We start from the raw sequence: 15,625 nt of genomic DNA on the forward strand, positions 1-15,625 counted from the left end.
GCCATAGTGGCACCGCTTTTCTCAGGCTGACCGGATCTCTCTCTCCATGTGGAATGCAAGGAGCTGGCGCATCTGCCGGACCGCTTCCCCAGGTCCGTTTCTCAGGCAACCCCGTCTCCCCCCGCTTTCTCTTCTCCAGCCTCTGTGTGCAGATGTACGATTGGTTTGACTACCACGGCCACATGTGCATTTCCTTTGAACTCCTGGGGCTCAGCACCTTCGACTTCCTGAAGGATAACAACTACCTGCCCTACCCGCTCTACCAGATCAGGCATATGGCGTACCAAGTGTGCCAAGCTGTCGAATGTGAGTGCCCAGAGCATGTGCCCGGGATGGGAAGACACGGGCAGCGCTGGGGGAACACGAGAGGGTAGCCCGGCCTTTGCTCAAAACAGCTCCTAGAGCAGAGCACAGAGATGGGTTCTTGGACAGCCCAATCCTGTAACTTACGATCTGAAAGATCCCACGTCCAAGGAAAAGGAGGAGGAGAGGAGACGAAGTAAAGCCAGGCTCCCAATCTTAAAATCGTTGGGCTTATCCTACCCACCCAGGAAGGAAGCTGTTTGAGTTCATCCTTGTCCACCACGAACAGTCAGGGCCGTGTGTAACCTGGATAAGAAATCCGCACGTGCCCACATGCGCAAAGTCGTGGTGGGCTGAAGTAGGGGAAGGATCCCCCGGCATCTGGGATTCCCGTCCCGGCTTCTGAGATTTCAGCCAGTGTTGCTCAGATGCTTTTAAGCATTTGTTTGCAGCCTTCATAAGAGCTGGGAGCTTGGGTTTTGTCAGCGGAAGCTGAGGTGCACAGGAGCAGAAATTCTGTGGGCGAGAGCCGCACCCGCAGCCTGAGCTGCATCAGAAGACAGAGCTTGCTTTGCATGTGGAGCAGTTCTCTCTCTGTTGCCGTTGAAAAAGGGCCTCTGGTCGGTGGTGCAAACTGGCAGCTTGAGACGGTCTCCCGCACCTGTTTGGGGCGTCCCTGCTTACACCATAAGTGACAAACTGACCAAAAACAAGCTTTTGGGAGTGGGCATGTCTTGGTGGATCGGGGGTCGCAATTTGCAGACCTCCAAGCATTACAGATCTCAGGAAGGGGAAGCGACTGTTTACTCTCTGGGGGCTACATTTCTTCCTGGCTCATCCGTTGCAGGCCACACACTCCAAGTAGGAGATGGCAAGGGCAAGAGCCAGAAGTTGCGGGGGGGGGGGGGTTGCCTCTTCTCTCCTTCTGCTGCCCGCGTCGTCTCCCTCACATTTTCCTTTCTCACATCGCACAACCATGCTTGCCTGTGGGCCGAAGTAATTGCAAGCACAGGGCTTGGAAATGAGTTTGGGAGCTGCGTGAAATTAAGCCAAGGGCCGGGAGTCGCCCACCTGGAAGCAGAGCTTCCTTTCTCCAAATGCTTCTTGCCTTGCCTGCAACCCATCCTAAACGGGCGAAACGTCTCTCCTTCCCTCCGTCCCCAGTTCTGCATCAAAACAAGCTCACGCACACAGACCTCAAGCCTGAAAACATCCTGTTTGTCAGCTCGGATTATGAGATGACCTACAACTTGGAAAAGGTGGGTTTGCCCGGCGGCGGCAGCCCCCTCAGCTCCCTGGGAGGGTGGTCCTGGGAGGGTGCTGGGGGGACGGCCAAGCAGGGATGGGTGACAGGAGTTCCTTGGCTGAGCTGTTAACCGCTACTTCCCCCTCCTTCCCCTCCCCCCCCCACAAGAAGCGGGACGAGCGCAGCGTCAAGAGCACGGCCGTGCGGGTGGTCGACTTCGGCAGCGCCACCTTCGACCACGAGCATCACAGCACCATCGTCTCCACGAGGCACTATCGGGCGCCGGAGGTCATTCTAGGTTGGCGTCGCAGCGCGCTGGCGCTGGTTTGGGGTCGGCTGCCCATGGGGGAGACCGTGAGCATGGTTGATGGCTGGGTTGGGGCAGGGGGCGGATTCAGAGGACCCCTTCCCAGGAGGTTACTGTGCTTTTGTGCCGATTCTTGCCTCTTTGAGGATCTTGGCTAGCGGAGTCTCTGGGCAGCTGCTGAGGCACTTCCTGTGTTGCAGAGCTTGGCTGGGCACAGCCGTGTGACGTCTGGAGCATCGGCTGCATTATCTTCGAGTACTACATGGGATTCACCTTGTTCCAGGTGAGTGCAGGGGAGGCATAGGCTACCGGTGGCATCCTTCCTGATGGTTTGGATTGCAACTCCTATAAGCCCCAGCCAATAGTCAGCAATCATGGAAGCGTTCTAAGACATTTGGGTATTCGTTGAGAACCCAACGAATACTTTGGTGGTGTGTTTTGAGTCTTTGTCCTGCTGGAAGCTCTACTGCAGGACCAGGTCACTCACAGGCTGGAGGATTGTTCTGCATTTGGCTGTGCCCCTCTAGCCCCCAGTCATGACGAGTTTCCAGTCCCTGGTGAGGAGAGGCTTCCCCACCAAAAAAAAACACGCAGGCAGCTCTCTTGGGAATGGTCCATGAGCACCGTTGCCTTTGGGTCTTGCAGTACAGCCAACGAGTTCCCTGTTGGTCTCCTCAGACCAAAGGAGCTTTCCTCCACCAAGTTTTCTGTGACTCCCGCTTGCCTTTTCGCAGCCTCCAAATGTAAGATGGCTTTGAGATGGATTTGCTCCAGCTGCGCCTTTCTTCTCACTACTCTTCTGAAAAACTCAGCTTTGTGGAACGTTCTGGCGATCGTTGTCCCATGGACAACTCCCATCTCTGCCGTGGATTTCCCTGCCTCCATCAGAGTTGGCACTGGCCTCTCTTCTCTTCTCTTCTCTTCTCTTCTCTTCTCTTCTCTTCTCTTCTCTTCTCTTTATTTATATCCTGCCTTTTTCCTACAAAGGGCTCAAGGCAGCTTACATCTCCTCCTCCATCTTATCCCCACAACAACAACCCTGTGAAGTAGGTTGGGCTGAGAGTCTGTGACTGGCCCAAAGTCACCCAGTTGGCTCCATGGCTGAGCGGGGACTTGAACCCGGATCGCCTGAGTCCCAGTCCCATGCTCTTAACCACTGCGCCACACTGGCTCTCTAATTCCCTCTGTCACCAAGTTTTGGTGGACGCCTTCCCTAAGCAGAGTCGCAGCGCAGCCAAATTCTTTCCATTTTGTAGTAATGGATTTAACGGCACTCATAGTTGGGGACATTTTTAATCACCAGCCTCGATTGGAGCTTCTGCCCCACTTTATCCAGGATTGTTTTGATAGCTTCTTGGTCTTCGTGATGCTGTTTGTTCAGATGCTCTCAGCAAACTTGACCTTCCAGGGAAAGGTGCATTGAATCTGTGATCAGGTGGACCTGAAATTGCACGTGGGTAGATCCCATGCAACCATTTTGTGGCTTCTGGAGGCCCCTGAACTTATTTAGCCATGCCGCAGCAAAGGGGGTGAATACTTTTTGTTTGACTGTTTGTTTTGTTTTCTGCCTCCATAAAAATACTCTGTGCCTTCACAGCCAGGATCACCTTGTGTAGGCCACGTGGCAAAAAGGCAGATTAAAACCTTTTCACTGCCAGGTTGCAGCACAAGGACAAGTGGAAAAGTTGCGGTTGCAGGAGCAAATACTTCTGTGAGGGGGTGTATAATCCCCTTGCGGAACTGTTTGGGTGCATTAGAATATCCAAGGAGGCAATATTTCCGGGATACAGTGAGGTTCTGAGGCCATGGAGGAGAGGGAACGGTAGCAAAGTTGGCCGAGGAGCAGGACAGGCAAAACGGCCCAGTAAAGAGAGGCTTACAGTGGGGCCAGGAGGAAGCACGGAGCTGGACTGTGGGAATAAGCGAGTGCTGCAGGTCTTCGTTAGAGGGGCCCCAATTCTATCAGTGATTCAGGGAGAGCGTCCATAACTGCCTGGGGGTTGCCAGAGCCCTGAGCTGGACCTTGGGAGTCCTGGTTTCTAGTCTGCATGTGGCCACTGGGTGCCCAGTCACAGGGGCCCAGGCTAGCCTACCTCACATGGTCGTTCAGGGGATAAAAAGAAGAGGAGAGTTGCATGTGCCATTTTGTGCTATTTGTAAGAGGGAAAAGGAGGGATATAATTGTGGTGGCAGAGATACGAAGCACTGGCAGGCCAAGGTGGGGTTGTGGGTCCATCAGCCCTCCAGAAGTTGCTGGACTACAACTCCTATTATTTCTGTTTACCGGGGGGGGGGGGGATAGAATCCCAGTAATCCCACAGTCCCACAGTTTTCGTGGCTGTAGAATCCCACAGTTTTCGTGGCTGTGGGTTACGATGTAAGTAGCCCCCTGGCCAGTTTTGGCTAGCTGCCTAGAGTGCCTGCTGGTCCTGCAAACAGATGTGGGAGCAAAAAGGCTCAGGTCTGATCCTGCTCGGCACCTGCCGTGTCCTTGAGGGGAGAAGATTGTCTCACGATAGCTGGACCCCGTAACTCTGAAGAGACCCTGAACTTGCCACTTTTGCTATCTAGTAATAAAGGATTTCTAGTTGACCGTCTTTAAGGGGTGGAGGGTCTGTGATCTCCAGCCCTTCCTCCCTTGCTTCTCCCGCAACATGTTGCAAACCTCAGCATGCTTTTCTTCCAGACCCATGATAACAGAGAGCACCTGGCGATGATGGAGCGCATCTTGGGTCCCATCCCATCACGTATGATCAGGAAGACCAGGTGGGCTGTTTTCCAGTGGTGGGGGAGGGCTGTTTCTGGGGTGGGCGGGCACAGCTGGAAGCCCTCGCGAAGCCCACTAGGCGTCCTTCCATTCTGGGTCAGAAGGAGAACCGAGAATGCCCACAGAATGTATTTAGGACTACAAGGCATGGTTTGGACTGCAGTTCCCATCACCCCTGTGCTCCCAAGGTCGCTTGTTGGAGAAGCCTGTCGTAACATAAGGATTTATCTTCTAAACATCCACCTCTTATGTTTCCTGAGCACACACGCATGTGTTTCATGGCTTTAAAAAAAAAAAAATAAAACAACCCTCTTACACCTCTGAGCTTGTTGCGTCTTGTTCTTCACAGGAAGCAGAAATATTTCTACCACGGCCGCTTGGACTGGGACGAGAACACCTCTGCCGGGCGCTACGTTCGGGAGAACTGCAAACCGCTACGGGTAAGGCAGGCCCAGACTGCTGCTTAGGGGAGCAAGTCACTCAGAGCTCAGAGCCGGGCAGCTGGGCTTTGCCTTCAGGAGCAGAGCGTAGAAGGAAAGGGCCGCTTTGGCATGCGAAGCAGGATTGGGCCCCTGCTTCTCCAGTCTCACGTTCTCTACTGCCAGCGCTTCTCCGGGGCCTTGGCCAGGGACCTTTCCCAGCATTTTTTTTTTAAACCTGGAGCTTCTTGGGACGGGATGATGGAGTCTTCCCCAGATGGAAAGTACTATGAAGCCTTTGACAGAAAGGGGTTTTTCCTAGTCTGGTTAGCAGAGATTTCAACTGGAGAAGCCGCGGAGTGAACCTGGCCCCTCCTGCATGCCTAGCGGCTGTGTGGCTCCTTGGGGTGGGTGGCCGGAGTCCTTCCCCCGGCGGGTGACTCGTGCCCTCTGGTGGCCCGCTTCTGTCTGCAGAGGTACCTGGCCTCCGAGGCGGAGGAGCACCACCAGCTCTTTGACCTCATCGAGTGCATGCTGGAGTACGAGCCGGCCAAGCGGCTCACCTTAGCCGAGGCCCTGAAGCACCCCTTCTTCGACTGCCTGAAGCCACAGCATGGCCCCAAGGCCTGGGACTCCAGCCGAGACATCAGCCGGTGACCGGCGGCACCCCTCGCCTCTCTTCCGTCGGCCCCCCTCCAGTCTTCCCGCACACCTGGCCCCCGTGGAGGCTCGTGCGGCTTATTATGATCGTGCATTTTGGTGCTTTTAAACAAATAATTACAATACAGAAGAAATCCTGATCCAAGCTGCCCACGCCCAAGTTTCTATTTTGTTTGGTCGGTTATCATGTATAGCTTGTTAATATGTGAAATAGTGTATATATAACACATGGGAAATCCTGTGGCATTCCCCAGCCCAGCCCAGCCTGTAAATAACTTGACTTTCTTGGGATTTATGCCCTTATTCCTACCTGCCCTGCAGCCGTCAGTTTCTGCTGTATATACTCCTCCCCCCCTTGCCCTCCTTTGCAGTGCACCCCGTTCCCCATTCCTGCCCCTGTGTAAGTTATAAGGCCAGAGGGATCCCTGTTGGGGAATTATTTTTGGATAATTACCATAGCCCATTCCAATGCCAGAGTTTTATATGAATTTTGTACAGTCATTGTGGAAGAATAAAATATGACGTGAATTAATGCCGAGCTTTGCGGTGTGGCTCCTTTCTCCTCTTCCGCCCTGCAAATCCTGGCCGTTTTAATGGACATGGGATGTCTAATGCTCTTCTGCCCCGAGGGGATTACAGTCTGCATTTCGGTTGTGTGTGTGTGGGGAGGAAATACAGGTTAAGTGCTGCATGCCCTCTGGCTTTGTCTCAATCAGTGGGGCAGAGTGACTAGGCCAAAAATCCCTAATCCTTGTGCTGCAGCTACAAACAAGGAAAGGAGAGAAACCAGAGCACCACGCATCCCTGTGTAACTCTGCTGTGTGTTGTCTTTCTCCCCAGGTGTTCTCCAGGATGGAGCCAGCTTTGCTGTGTTGGGTACATTTCAATCGCTCCCGATGCAAACACGCAGAAACATGGCTTGCCTTTGCAGGAGGCGGCTTGCTGTGGGGGTTTTTTAATGAGACGCTGCTCTGGGTTTTCCTCCTTCCAGTTGTGATGCCTGTTAAAGCTAGGCCAGCCCCCCCCCCTGCCCCCATTGGAAGAAGGAAAATGCAGAGTAGTGATTTACCCAGTGGGCAAGCTCCTTCTGGGGGCAGGAATCCCCCACCCCAAATTGGGCTGACCCAATTACAGACAGAAAGGCACAAAGAGATTCCTTTAATCTGTTTTCAGTTAAGTTCTCTAATTTATTTTTTTTTTCCTGAAAATGGGCCATGCTCCTAAATTTGGGATACATTGGGCAGGACCTCAGGTTTCCTGGTCTGATTAGAGGCTCTTTAAAAAAAACCTGCAATCTTTTAAAGAGTTAATGTTGCTACCTTGGTTTTTTGTGTACCTTTTTCAATGCCATTTTGCATTTCTGTTTGATCTGGAGTGAATAGCTCTGTGAATCTGAAAACCCTCAAGGACTTTTGTTCACAAGACAGTAGGGGAGGGAAGGAGCCAGCACTGGTAGAGAGTCTGAGGAAGATTTTAAATTCTTAGGTGTCAACAAGAAGTGTTGACATCCTGGAAGCTGGAGTTCTTTCAGCTTTGCAAGGCAGCAAATGAGCAAAACGACTCAGTACCAAGAGCAGCACCAGGTCCTTCATTAGAAATGTCAGCAGGGCTCACCCATAAGAGAGCAGTAGAAGGAAAACCTCCTGCCCTTAATCTCTCTTCAGATTTGTTCCAGAGGACTATCGTGTTAATCTGCTTGAAAAAAACAATGTTTCTCTCACCTTAAACGGGATAGACAGACTGCGGCAGATGGATTTTGCGCTTTGTGTCCGGTTTGTGAGACGTGATCCCCAGATAGCAAAGAGGGAGAGCGACCCTGCAGAGAAACAAATGCTGAATGGGGAGGGAAGCGGCAAAATGCGAGAGCTGTAACAGCAGCTATTGCCAGTTTTTGCACTGACCATGTCACCCATAGCGGGACAGAAGAACCCCGATCTTGACTGAGCCCTGGACCAGCCTTGCATCTATTTGCGTAGAAACCTCGCGTAGATCCAAACTCACATACCCTCATTCAGCCATTTCACAACGAAGCCTCCCTCTTGGAAATCCCTTGGATGTACATGTCTTCCAGGTTCAGGGATGCCACTCTTTTCTAAATTAATGTTCATAAATGGTTGGTGTTCAGTTGGGGTGAATTGATTCCTCCTGCATAAAGATTGGTTGGTTTGTCCTGTAGTGGCTGCAGAAAGGCATTGCTGTTGAGAGCACGTGAGGCAGGTACGTAATGATGGGAGCCGTGCCCTGAGGTTGCTAAAACTGCTTGAATTAATATTGGGCTTGGACAACTTTGTACATAGCAGTAAGTGAGAATTCTTCAGAAGGGCATTAATCATGCATTATTCTTATTTTGTAATTAATAGATGAAAAGAGCAAAGCAGACAGACAGACGGACAGACCGAAACCTTACACAAAAATTACATATAGTGCTAAGGGTGAGAAATTACACAAAAAGTCAATTTTTATGTCTATCAATTTTATAACTGCAATTTTGACTTAATAATACCTGGTTATTAAAAAAAGGCTTTAACATGGGTATCAAATAATAATCCACCTTATAACATATTCACAAACCCACCAGCAATACTTGATTTTTTTCCTTTTTTCCCACATAGAAGAGTATTATAATAAAAATGTTAGATTCATAAAGCAATTATATTAATTTGATCACTGTATATATTGTATTTAATAGTAACACTCTCAATTGCTAATTATAATAGGCTTCCAATTTAACATAAAATTATTTAATTGCTATATATATCTGATTAGTAAATGTGTCAGCTAAGTCACCCTTACATAAATTCTATTTTTCTCTATTAAGTAAAGTACTATAGTGAGCTTTCCATTTATCACTAAACTCTTTGACTGGTCTTCTATTTATATAGCTGGTTAATTTTGCCATTACTCTGTATTCCATTAATTTATTTTTCTAATTTTCACTAGTTGGGCACTAGTTGCTTTCTATTTTATTGCAATTATAACTCTAGTTGCTATATCGTACATTTAAATTATTCTTCCATATTTCTTGGAAGAGTTTCTGGCACAATAATAGAATCATGTATTATTATCATTACATTGCATTTATATCCTGTCCTCCTTCCTCTCACAAGGCATCCAAGGTGACTAAATAGGTTCTCTGTGCCATTTTTATCCTCCCAACAACAGCCCTGTGAGGTAGGTTAGGGTAAGAGTGAGTGACTGGCCCAAAATTACCCACTGAACTTCATAAATGAGAATGAGAACCTGGATTCCCATTCCAATACTCAAAAATGCAATACTGAAAACAGTATCAAGCCACACTGGCTTTTACGTTTTAAGAAAATTCTGGATTTTTCTTTTATTGGATGCATGCCACTCTAAGGTGCATAGAGCGGTACACCTATACGATGTGACTCGCCCAATCTTACCTTCTGACCAACCCTGGAAGGCCAAAAAAGAGCCACTTGGCCCAGGTCACATTCTGAGTGTTTTTAGCTGAGTGTGGTTCGAATACAAATGTCCCCAGAACATTTTAAAAAATCTGCTTGATCCCATTTTTAATCTATCTCGTTTAGCAAGAAGGGAACAGAGAATACAATGGAAAGCAAAGACTCCTCAAGGTTTTCTGTGACGACAAAGAGGACTGGGAACTTGAGTTTTCGTTGCTTTTTATTGAAAGCAGCACCTTGGCATTCTGCACCACCTGGCAGTTTTGGCCCTTGCCCTCGTGTGGGCGGTCATCAGCAGCTACTGCGTATCTGTACGCAGAAAGAGGAGGGCTGAAGTGCATTGTGCTGCCCCACCAACCCACATCCCCACAAGTTACTCATCCCCTTTCCTCCACCACCACCTTCGTCTCACTAAGAAGCTTAAGACGCAAGCTTGGATACCACCTGCTGCTGTTTGTCCTTGGCCCCCAAATCCCCAAGCTCCGCATCTAATGCCCCGGTGTGTCAGTCTGTTCCAAAGGGCAGCCGCTGAGTGATTTCTTTAGGCAGGAAAGCCCACGTGAACGGTCCAACTCGAGCAAGCCAGGTTTGGGGGTACCCAGTGGGCACGTGGCAGCAGAGGAACCCTTTGGGGGCCCCAAGGTGGTTGGCAATGCAGCCTTGGGCCCTTTTCCTCCATCCTCCAGCTTGATCACGGCACGTGGCCTTCGGGGCACCTATGTGCTAATCCTCCCAGTTGATCAGAAGGCTCCGATTCTGGGGTGTCTGTCTCAGGGTTGGGAATTGAAGAGTCCTGAATCAGACCAAGCATTCTGTTCACACAGAGGTCAAGTGAGGAAACCCACCAGCAAAAACGAATATCCTAAATGATTTGGGGCATGCAGCTTCCTAAAAGGCAAGCTATGGTGGGGAAAACATGAAATGCAGAAAATATCTGAGAATATAGGGGTGGGGTTAGACCCCGATATGTTCTGCATACATTCTTTTGATACATCTTTTGAATATTTTTCTGTATGCCTTCCATTAACTTCCCACAGAATTGAGCTGATGTCACTCTTAAGTATTCCCTTCTTAGAAATATCCTTAGAAGGGCGATTTTGCCATCTGTCATTAGCACCGCTAATCTGATTGGCACTTGTGTGTGTGTGTGTTACACACCTGTGAAGACTGTCATTGGTAACCACTTAATTCTCCCTTCTACCATCTCTGATCCCCATTTTAGCGATGGCTTGCATTCTTTTGGAACAAGCCATGAGGACTACAAACATGCTATTTTCAAAAGAAGCTCATTCTGATGACTCCCAGGAAATCGCTGATGGATGCTTCGGGACGGGAGCGGTTTGTCTCGGGCGGGTGGCACGTGCCGAGCATTCTTCCTGTCAGGCGTGTGCTGCTTTCCTCACGGTGCCATCTGGTTGCTGCGGATGGCTGGCCTCACTCTTCCTCAGGTGGATTAGGGAAAGCCCGGCGTCACCCAGATTCTCTTGCATTGCTCCTGATCCCATTTTAAAGAGCTTGAGCTGGCCAAGTGTTCTAACCATCCTTCGGAGACATCCAAAGCGAGACGACCCTTGGAGGAGAGAGACTGGAATCTCGGAGGTTCTCACAGGTGAGCCTGGGGGACGTGCAGCATCCAGGTGGGAAGTGTCTCAACCCAGGGCCAGCAGAAGCAAGCATCGCATCGCTTGCTTTCTGCCTGCCTTGGCTTGTGTCCTTCACAGGAGGCAGTGTGGCGTAGCAGTTTGAGTGTTGCACTGGGAGATCTGTATCCCAGTTGCTGCTGGGCCATGAACCCTAAAGCAAGCCACTTGCTGATTCTCAGGCTAACCACAAAGTTGTGAGGTAGATGCTTTTTATATATGTATAATTTCAGAATTTCTTCCTCTTGTTCCTCCTCCTCTCCCACTTCTATATGGGATTTATCTGGTCTACAGACCCCCAGTATATCTTGAAACAAAAACCAGAAAAGCTCATGAGGTTGATTCTTGATCTTTAACCTAACTTGCTTGCTACACCAGCAAAAACTGCAATGTTTTGCCTGTCTTCCAGGCAATTTTCCCCACGTCACAATCGCCTTTCTGTAGATAATCTTGGGATATCGGAAGTTAGTTAACAGCTGATAAAAATTCTTGATGCTCCTTGTCGTTAAGACTGCATTTCAAATTCTGAATTATTGGCTCCCCACTCCCCCCCCCCCACACACACTCTGATTGGGGTTGGTCTGATTGAGAAAGTCTATTAAATTGTCCCAGTAAATTGTACTGATTCGTTCTTCACAAGAAATCACAAAATCTTACAATTGGGTTTCACCCAGTGTGGTTTTCTGCCTTCTCCATGGCACCAGAAATAAGCTATGTTGAAGAGGACAGTGAAGGACATAGAAAACTTTTGCAGATGGCCCAAACTTGCTTTGTTCCCATAATCCCCCTGTTGGTTTTATAGAGGAAAGTTGGACACTTGCTTAAATTCAGGAACAGCTCGGATCTTCCCCAGGCTCCTGGGAAAAGTAGGTGTTTCATCCTTCACAGGACAGCCAGATGTTACCTGTGGATCTAGAACAGGAGTGCTGAACTTCAGCCCACTGGTCCAAATTCGGCTTGCGCAGTCCCCAGTTGGCCAGCAGCCACCGAATCTTTGTTCGTTTCCCAGCAGTTTTTCCCCACTGTAAGAGGCTGATGCGACCGTCCTGAGATGCGGCTGCAACAGGAGAAATTTCAGCTAAAGCTGCTGGTGTATTTTGCCATTCTTTTGCTTCCCAACCTGCTCGAAACCTGGATGTGCCCCCCGCCTCACTGCGGCGGATTTTCAACACGGAAATCAGCCCTTGGGCAGAAAGAGGGTTGAATCCCCCACTCCAGGGCTTGGGGGCAGATGGGGAGGATGTCGGACTGGCGGTAAAGTCTGATTCCTTTCCCAGCGCAAGGGCCCACCTTGCTCCCGGCAGACAAGATACGGCAGCACTGACTTTCAAACCCCATCGTTGGGCATTAGGTTCACCTCGGGAAAGAAGAGACGCTTGATTTGGTCATCATGGCTTTCCCCTGTCGGTCCACCTGTCCTGCACCACCGGATCTAATCACCGAGTGCCCCATCTTGTGGCCGTGAAGTGTGTGTGACTCATTATCTGCTTGCACAGTATTTGCATGCTGCTGCAGACACACGCACACAACCCTCTACGAAAGGACAGCATGGAAATAGTTGTAATGGGTTATAATCACTCGGTTTTTCCTAAAGCATACCGTAGCCGTTTTTCCTCTCTCCTCCTTTTCCAGCCCCCTTCCAGATGGGATCCACGGTGAAACCGCGCTTTGGAGGCCCAGGTAGGCAGCTGTTGTGTTGCGTCTCAGCAGACTTCCCTAAGGAACAGGATTCCGGTGCCCCGAGGTGCCTCCACCGAGGCAAAGCCCCAGAGCAAGCCCAGAAACAGAGGTAAGAGCCCCTCCGTTGCTTTTGTGTTAGAAGATTGTGAAATCCAGAACTCTCTTCCGCATTACTGCCAAGACACCTTTCAAAGAAGTGGCTGCCCTCTCCGTGCCTTATTTTATAACTTGTGCACCTAAGAAATACAATATGTGAATCAGCCTTTAGCTGATGAAGCCCTATTCAGCATCTAACTTCTGGAAAGCAAGTTCCTGGTCCTTAAGGTCCACGTGTTGCTGGCATAAACTGACATACACTCTCAAAGGGCATCTGTGTCTGCTACAGAAAAGAGAATGATTACAGTCTTGTAGCCTCTTTATCCTCCATCAGGACTAGAAAATTGCTTTTAAGAACTGGAGGCCAAGATTTTTCAGGATGTTGGGTTTTCACTCTGCGTTGCTTCTGTGCTTGCACAGAACTGTGGGGCACACACTGATGAAGTCTAATGCAACCCCAGAGATTAGAGCTGCTTGTCCAAACTTCCGGCCTGAAAGAGAACCTTCCGAAGAGATCCCATCTTTTCCACCAGCTTCTCTTTCCCGTGCTGCATGGGTGGTGTTGTTTTTTCCCTGATGGTGTTTTGCCTTTGTGCCCTCAGGAGCAAGCGGGATGCAGCGTTTGCTCAGCGGAAGGCCGAGCGAGCTTCCATGAGGGCACAGCTGCGGGAGAAATACCAGCTGCCCAAGGTCAGAGCTGCCGCTGCCCGAGACCCTGTGGTGTCCATTTCGGCCTCCACGTGGGGCCATCCCTTAGTGTGTCCTTGCCTTTGGAGGTTAGGGAGGGGCCCCTATCACTCCCCCGACAAATTAGACAGGGCTCCATCACGGCAGCCTTTTAGGCACCAGAAGGCGTCTATCCTTTTGCCCTCCGTTCTGCTCTCTTTCACCCCTGCTTCGACTGGCGACCTGCCATGCACGGCGTCTTGCACACGTCAGGTCGGGGACCAGGACTGAAGCCCGAGGAGGTGATCTTCCATTCGGTTCTAACCCTTTACCTGCTAGCTCCACCCCAGCGCCTCTCAGGCCCTCCTCCAAGCCGGCGGGCTCCACTTCTCTGTTCGGCAGCTCCCCTCCATTCCCAGGCTCCCCCCACTAAGTGGCACGGGCTGAGGCACTGGCGCTTGGCGTGGCACTGAAACCTCGGCCCAAAGGTAGCACGTTCTGGGGCCCGGTGTGGCCCCGAGCTTGCTCAGGCCGCATCCTTTCCCTGGCCCTGGCCGTTCCCCCACAGTCATCCGTCTTTTGCTGGCTGCCCAGCTTTTTTGAATCTTTCCCCATTAAAAAAAGGGCCGGGACTCCTCTAGGACTTTGCTAATGGCATTAAGCGTTCTAAGTTACCGCAGGCTGGGTTTTTTGCATCATGGCCCCGCTCTCTTTACCTTCTGCCCCTCCCACTGCTGGAATGCAGCCCCCCCAGGAATGGAATTAGGCCACGGGTGGAAGAGGTCGGACACCTTTGGCTTAAGCGGGCCTTGGAGTCCGGGGGGGAAGGGCGGAGAGGCCTCACCCCTGAGAGAGTCTCCCAGGCATCGCTTGCTGCAGCCAGCCCTCCTTTCCCAGTCCTCACCCTGCCCGGTTTTGCCTCCCAGAATCCGATCGACAAGAAGCAGCTGGAAGTGGCTGGGGCGAAGACGAAGCTCCCTCCGGACCTGCTGGCGATCATGAAGCCCAAGGCCGCCTCCGAACCCGGCTCCATCTTCCCGAGCTTCAGCGGCTTGGACCTCAGCGCCTGGCGTACCACCGCTGAAAGCGCTGTGCGGTCCCTGCCGCGCCCGGTGCAGTGCCCCGTCATGTGAGCCTCCCCAGGTGCGCCGCGCTGGCAAACCTGACTCTGACAGGGGCAGGAAAACCCCTCCGGGTGGAGGGGTGCCGCTGTGGAGGGCCGAACATCCCCCATTACCCCGTGGGCTTGAAACGGGCCAAGCGGTCCTTGGAATTCTTTAAGGGCTGTGCCAGTTTCCCCTCTCCTCCGGCCTGTGGGGGCTTAGGAGGCATTGGCACTTGTGGGCCTTGGGCAAAGGCTATGCTCTTCATCCCGCTTGCACTGGGAGCTCATCCACTGCGTGCCACCATCTTGACCATTTGTGGTCTTTATTTAAAGTGTTTTTTATTCTACTGCTAAGACCTTTCGAAAAACTAGAGCACACAGATGGCGTATGTCAATGGGCGAACCCTTCATCTAGGCTTCACAACCTAAAACAGACGCAGCACAGAAGGAAAGAGGGATGAGGAGGGCAGAGGAAAAATGCAGCAGACTGTCAGCCGTGGAACGGCCTTGCTCCTCTTGACATCTTCTATGGGGCCAGCCCCACTGGCCCAGGTCCCATGTTCCTTTTGCCTGCACTGGCCTCCCCCTTCCTTTCCCACAGGCCAATTGCTGTCAGTTACCCCTCATCTAGCATCCCCCACCAGTGTCGGCTTCTTCAAGATCGCTCATCAAAAAGTCCATTGGAAGCGAAACACACTGATTCCCGCTCTGGACAAGGAGCCGCTCTTCTGAAGTGGGCACAACACTTGCAAGCCAGGTGCCGTCATCATTCCCAGTGATGGAACTCCTGGTCACTGCAAGCAAAGTTCTTTTATTTCGGTGCCTGACATCTCCAGTCGTCACGGCTGCGAAAGAGCGATATGTGGGGCTCAGCAGCGCTGCCATCCGCCAGGCCAGACAAGGGCTCAAAGAGGCGATTCAGCGTACGGCACTCACTCTCCTGTTGCCTTTGGGGCTTGGAGCAGGGAAACACCGGAAGTCTGAGCTCTGCAGGTGCAGGGCATTGTTCCAATAAAAAGCTGTAGCTGTCTTGCGTTGTTGTCTTTCCTGATGCTTTCGACTGGGGTACTGACCTCCCTCGGTGGTTCATCTATCCTCCGGCACCCTCCTGCACAGGGAGAGGGGGAGAAAAGTCGGCAGTACAAAGAAGAGGACGATGTCATGCTGACAAGCAGCTCGTGACAGATGGCTCAGTTTACTCGCTTATGTCACTGGAAGATGTTTTGAAAGGGAGAGGTTAACTTGGCACCCTGTCCCAAGCCAAGTTGGGAGATTATAATAATCCTGATCTGAAACAGAGGTTGGATTCTA

The 15,625-nt window shown here is 51.0% G+C and overlaps 2 protein-coding genes across 4 annotated transcripts in view; both read left to right on the forward strand.

Annotated features, from left to right (window-relative positions):
- Positions 1-15,625, forward strand: part of LOC123032628 (dual specificity protein kinase CLK2-like) — a 40,396-nt gene that overhangs the window by 11,691 nt on the left and 13,080 nt on the right. The window contains exons 7-13 of one of the 3 annotated variants that reach the window (XM_044448677.1): positions 140-306; positions 1,468-1,562; positions 1,718-1,847; positions 2,057-2,139; positions 4,543-4,622; positions 4,973-5,063; positions 6,543-6,941. In XM_044448677.1, coding sequence (XP_044304612.1) covers positions 140-306; positions 1,468-1,562; positions 1,718-1,847; positions 2,057-2,139; positions 4,543-4,622; positions 4,973-5,063; positions 6,543-6,926 — 1,030 coding nt within the window. In that variant the 3' untranslated portion in view covers positions 6,927-6,941. Of the gene's footprint in view, positions 1-139; positions 307-1,467; positions 1,563-1,717; positions 1,848-2,056; positions 2,140-4,542; positions 4,623-4,972; positions 5,064-5,516; positions 6,235-6,542; positions 6,942-15,625 lie in introns of those variants that run through there. The other 2 variants (XM_044448678.1, XM_044448681.1) reach the window with 2 other exon arrangements.
- Positions 10,350-15,344, forward strand: LOC123032640. The gene is made up of 4 exons (XM_044448701.1): positions 10,350-10,736; positions 12,400-12,556; positions 13,146-13,233; positions 14,136-15,344. The coding sequence occupies exons 1-4, from the start codon at positions 10,352-10,354 to the stop codon at positions 14,340-14,342; spliced, it is 837 nt and encodes a 278-aa protein (XP_044304636.1). The 5' UTR covers positions 10,350-10,351; the 3' UTR covers positions 14,343-15,344.

Source organism: Varanus komodoensis, unplaced genomic scaffold (genome assembly GCF_004798865.1).
Source record: "Varanus komodoensis strain SLA01 unplaced genomic scaffold, ASM479886v1 scaffold55, whole genome shotgun sequence".
NCBI lineage: Eukaryota > Metazoa > Chordata > Lepidosauria > Squamata > Varanidae > Varanus > Varanus komodoensis.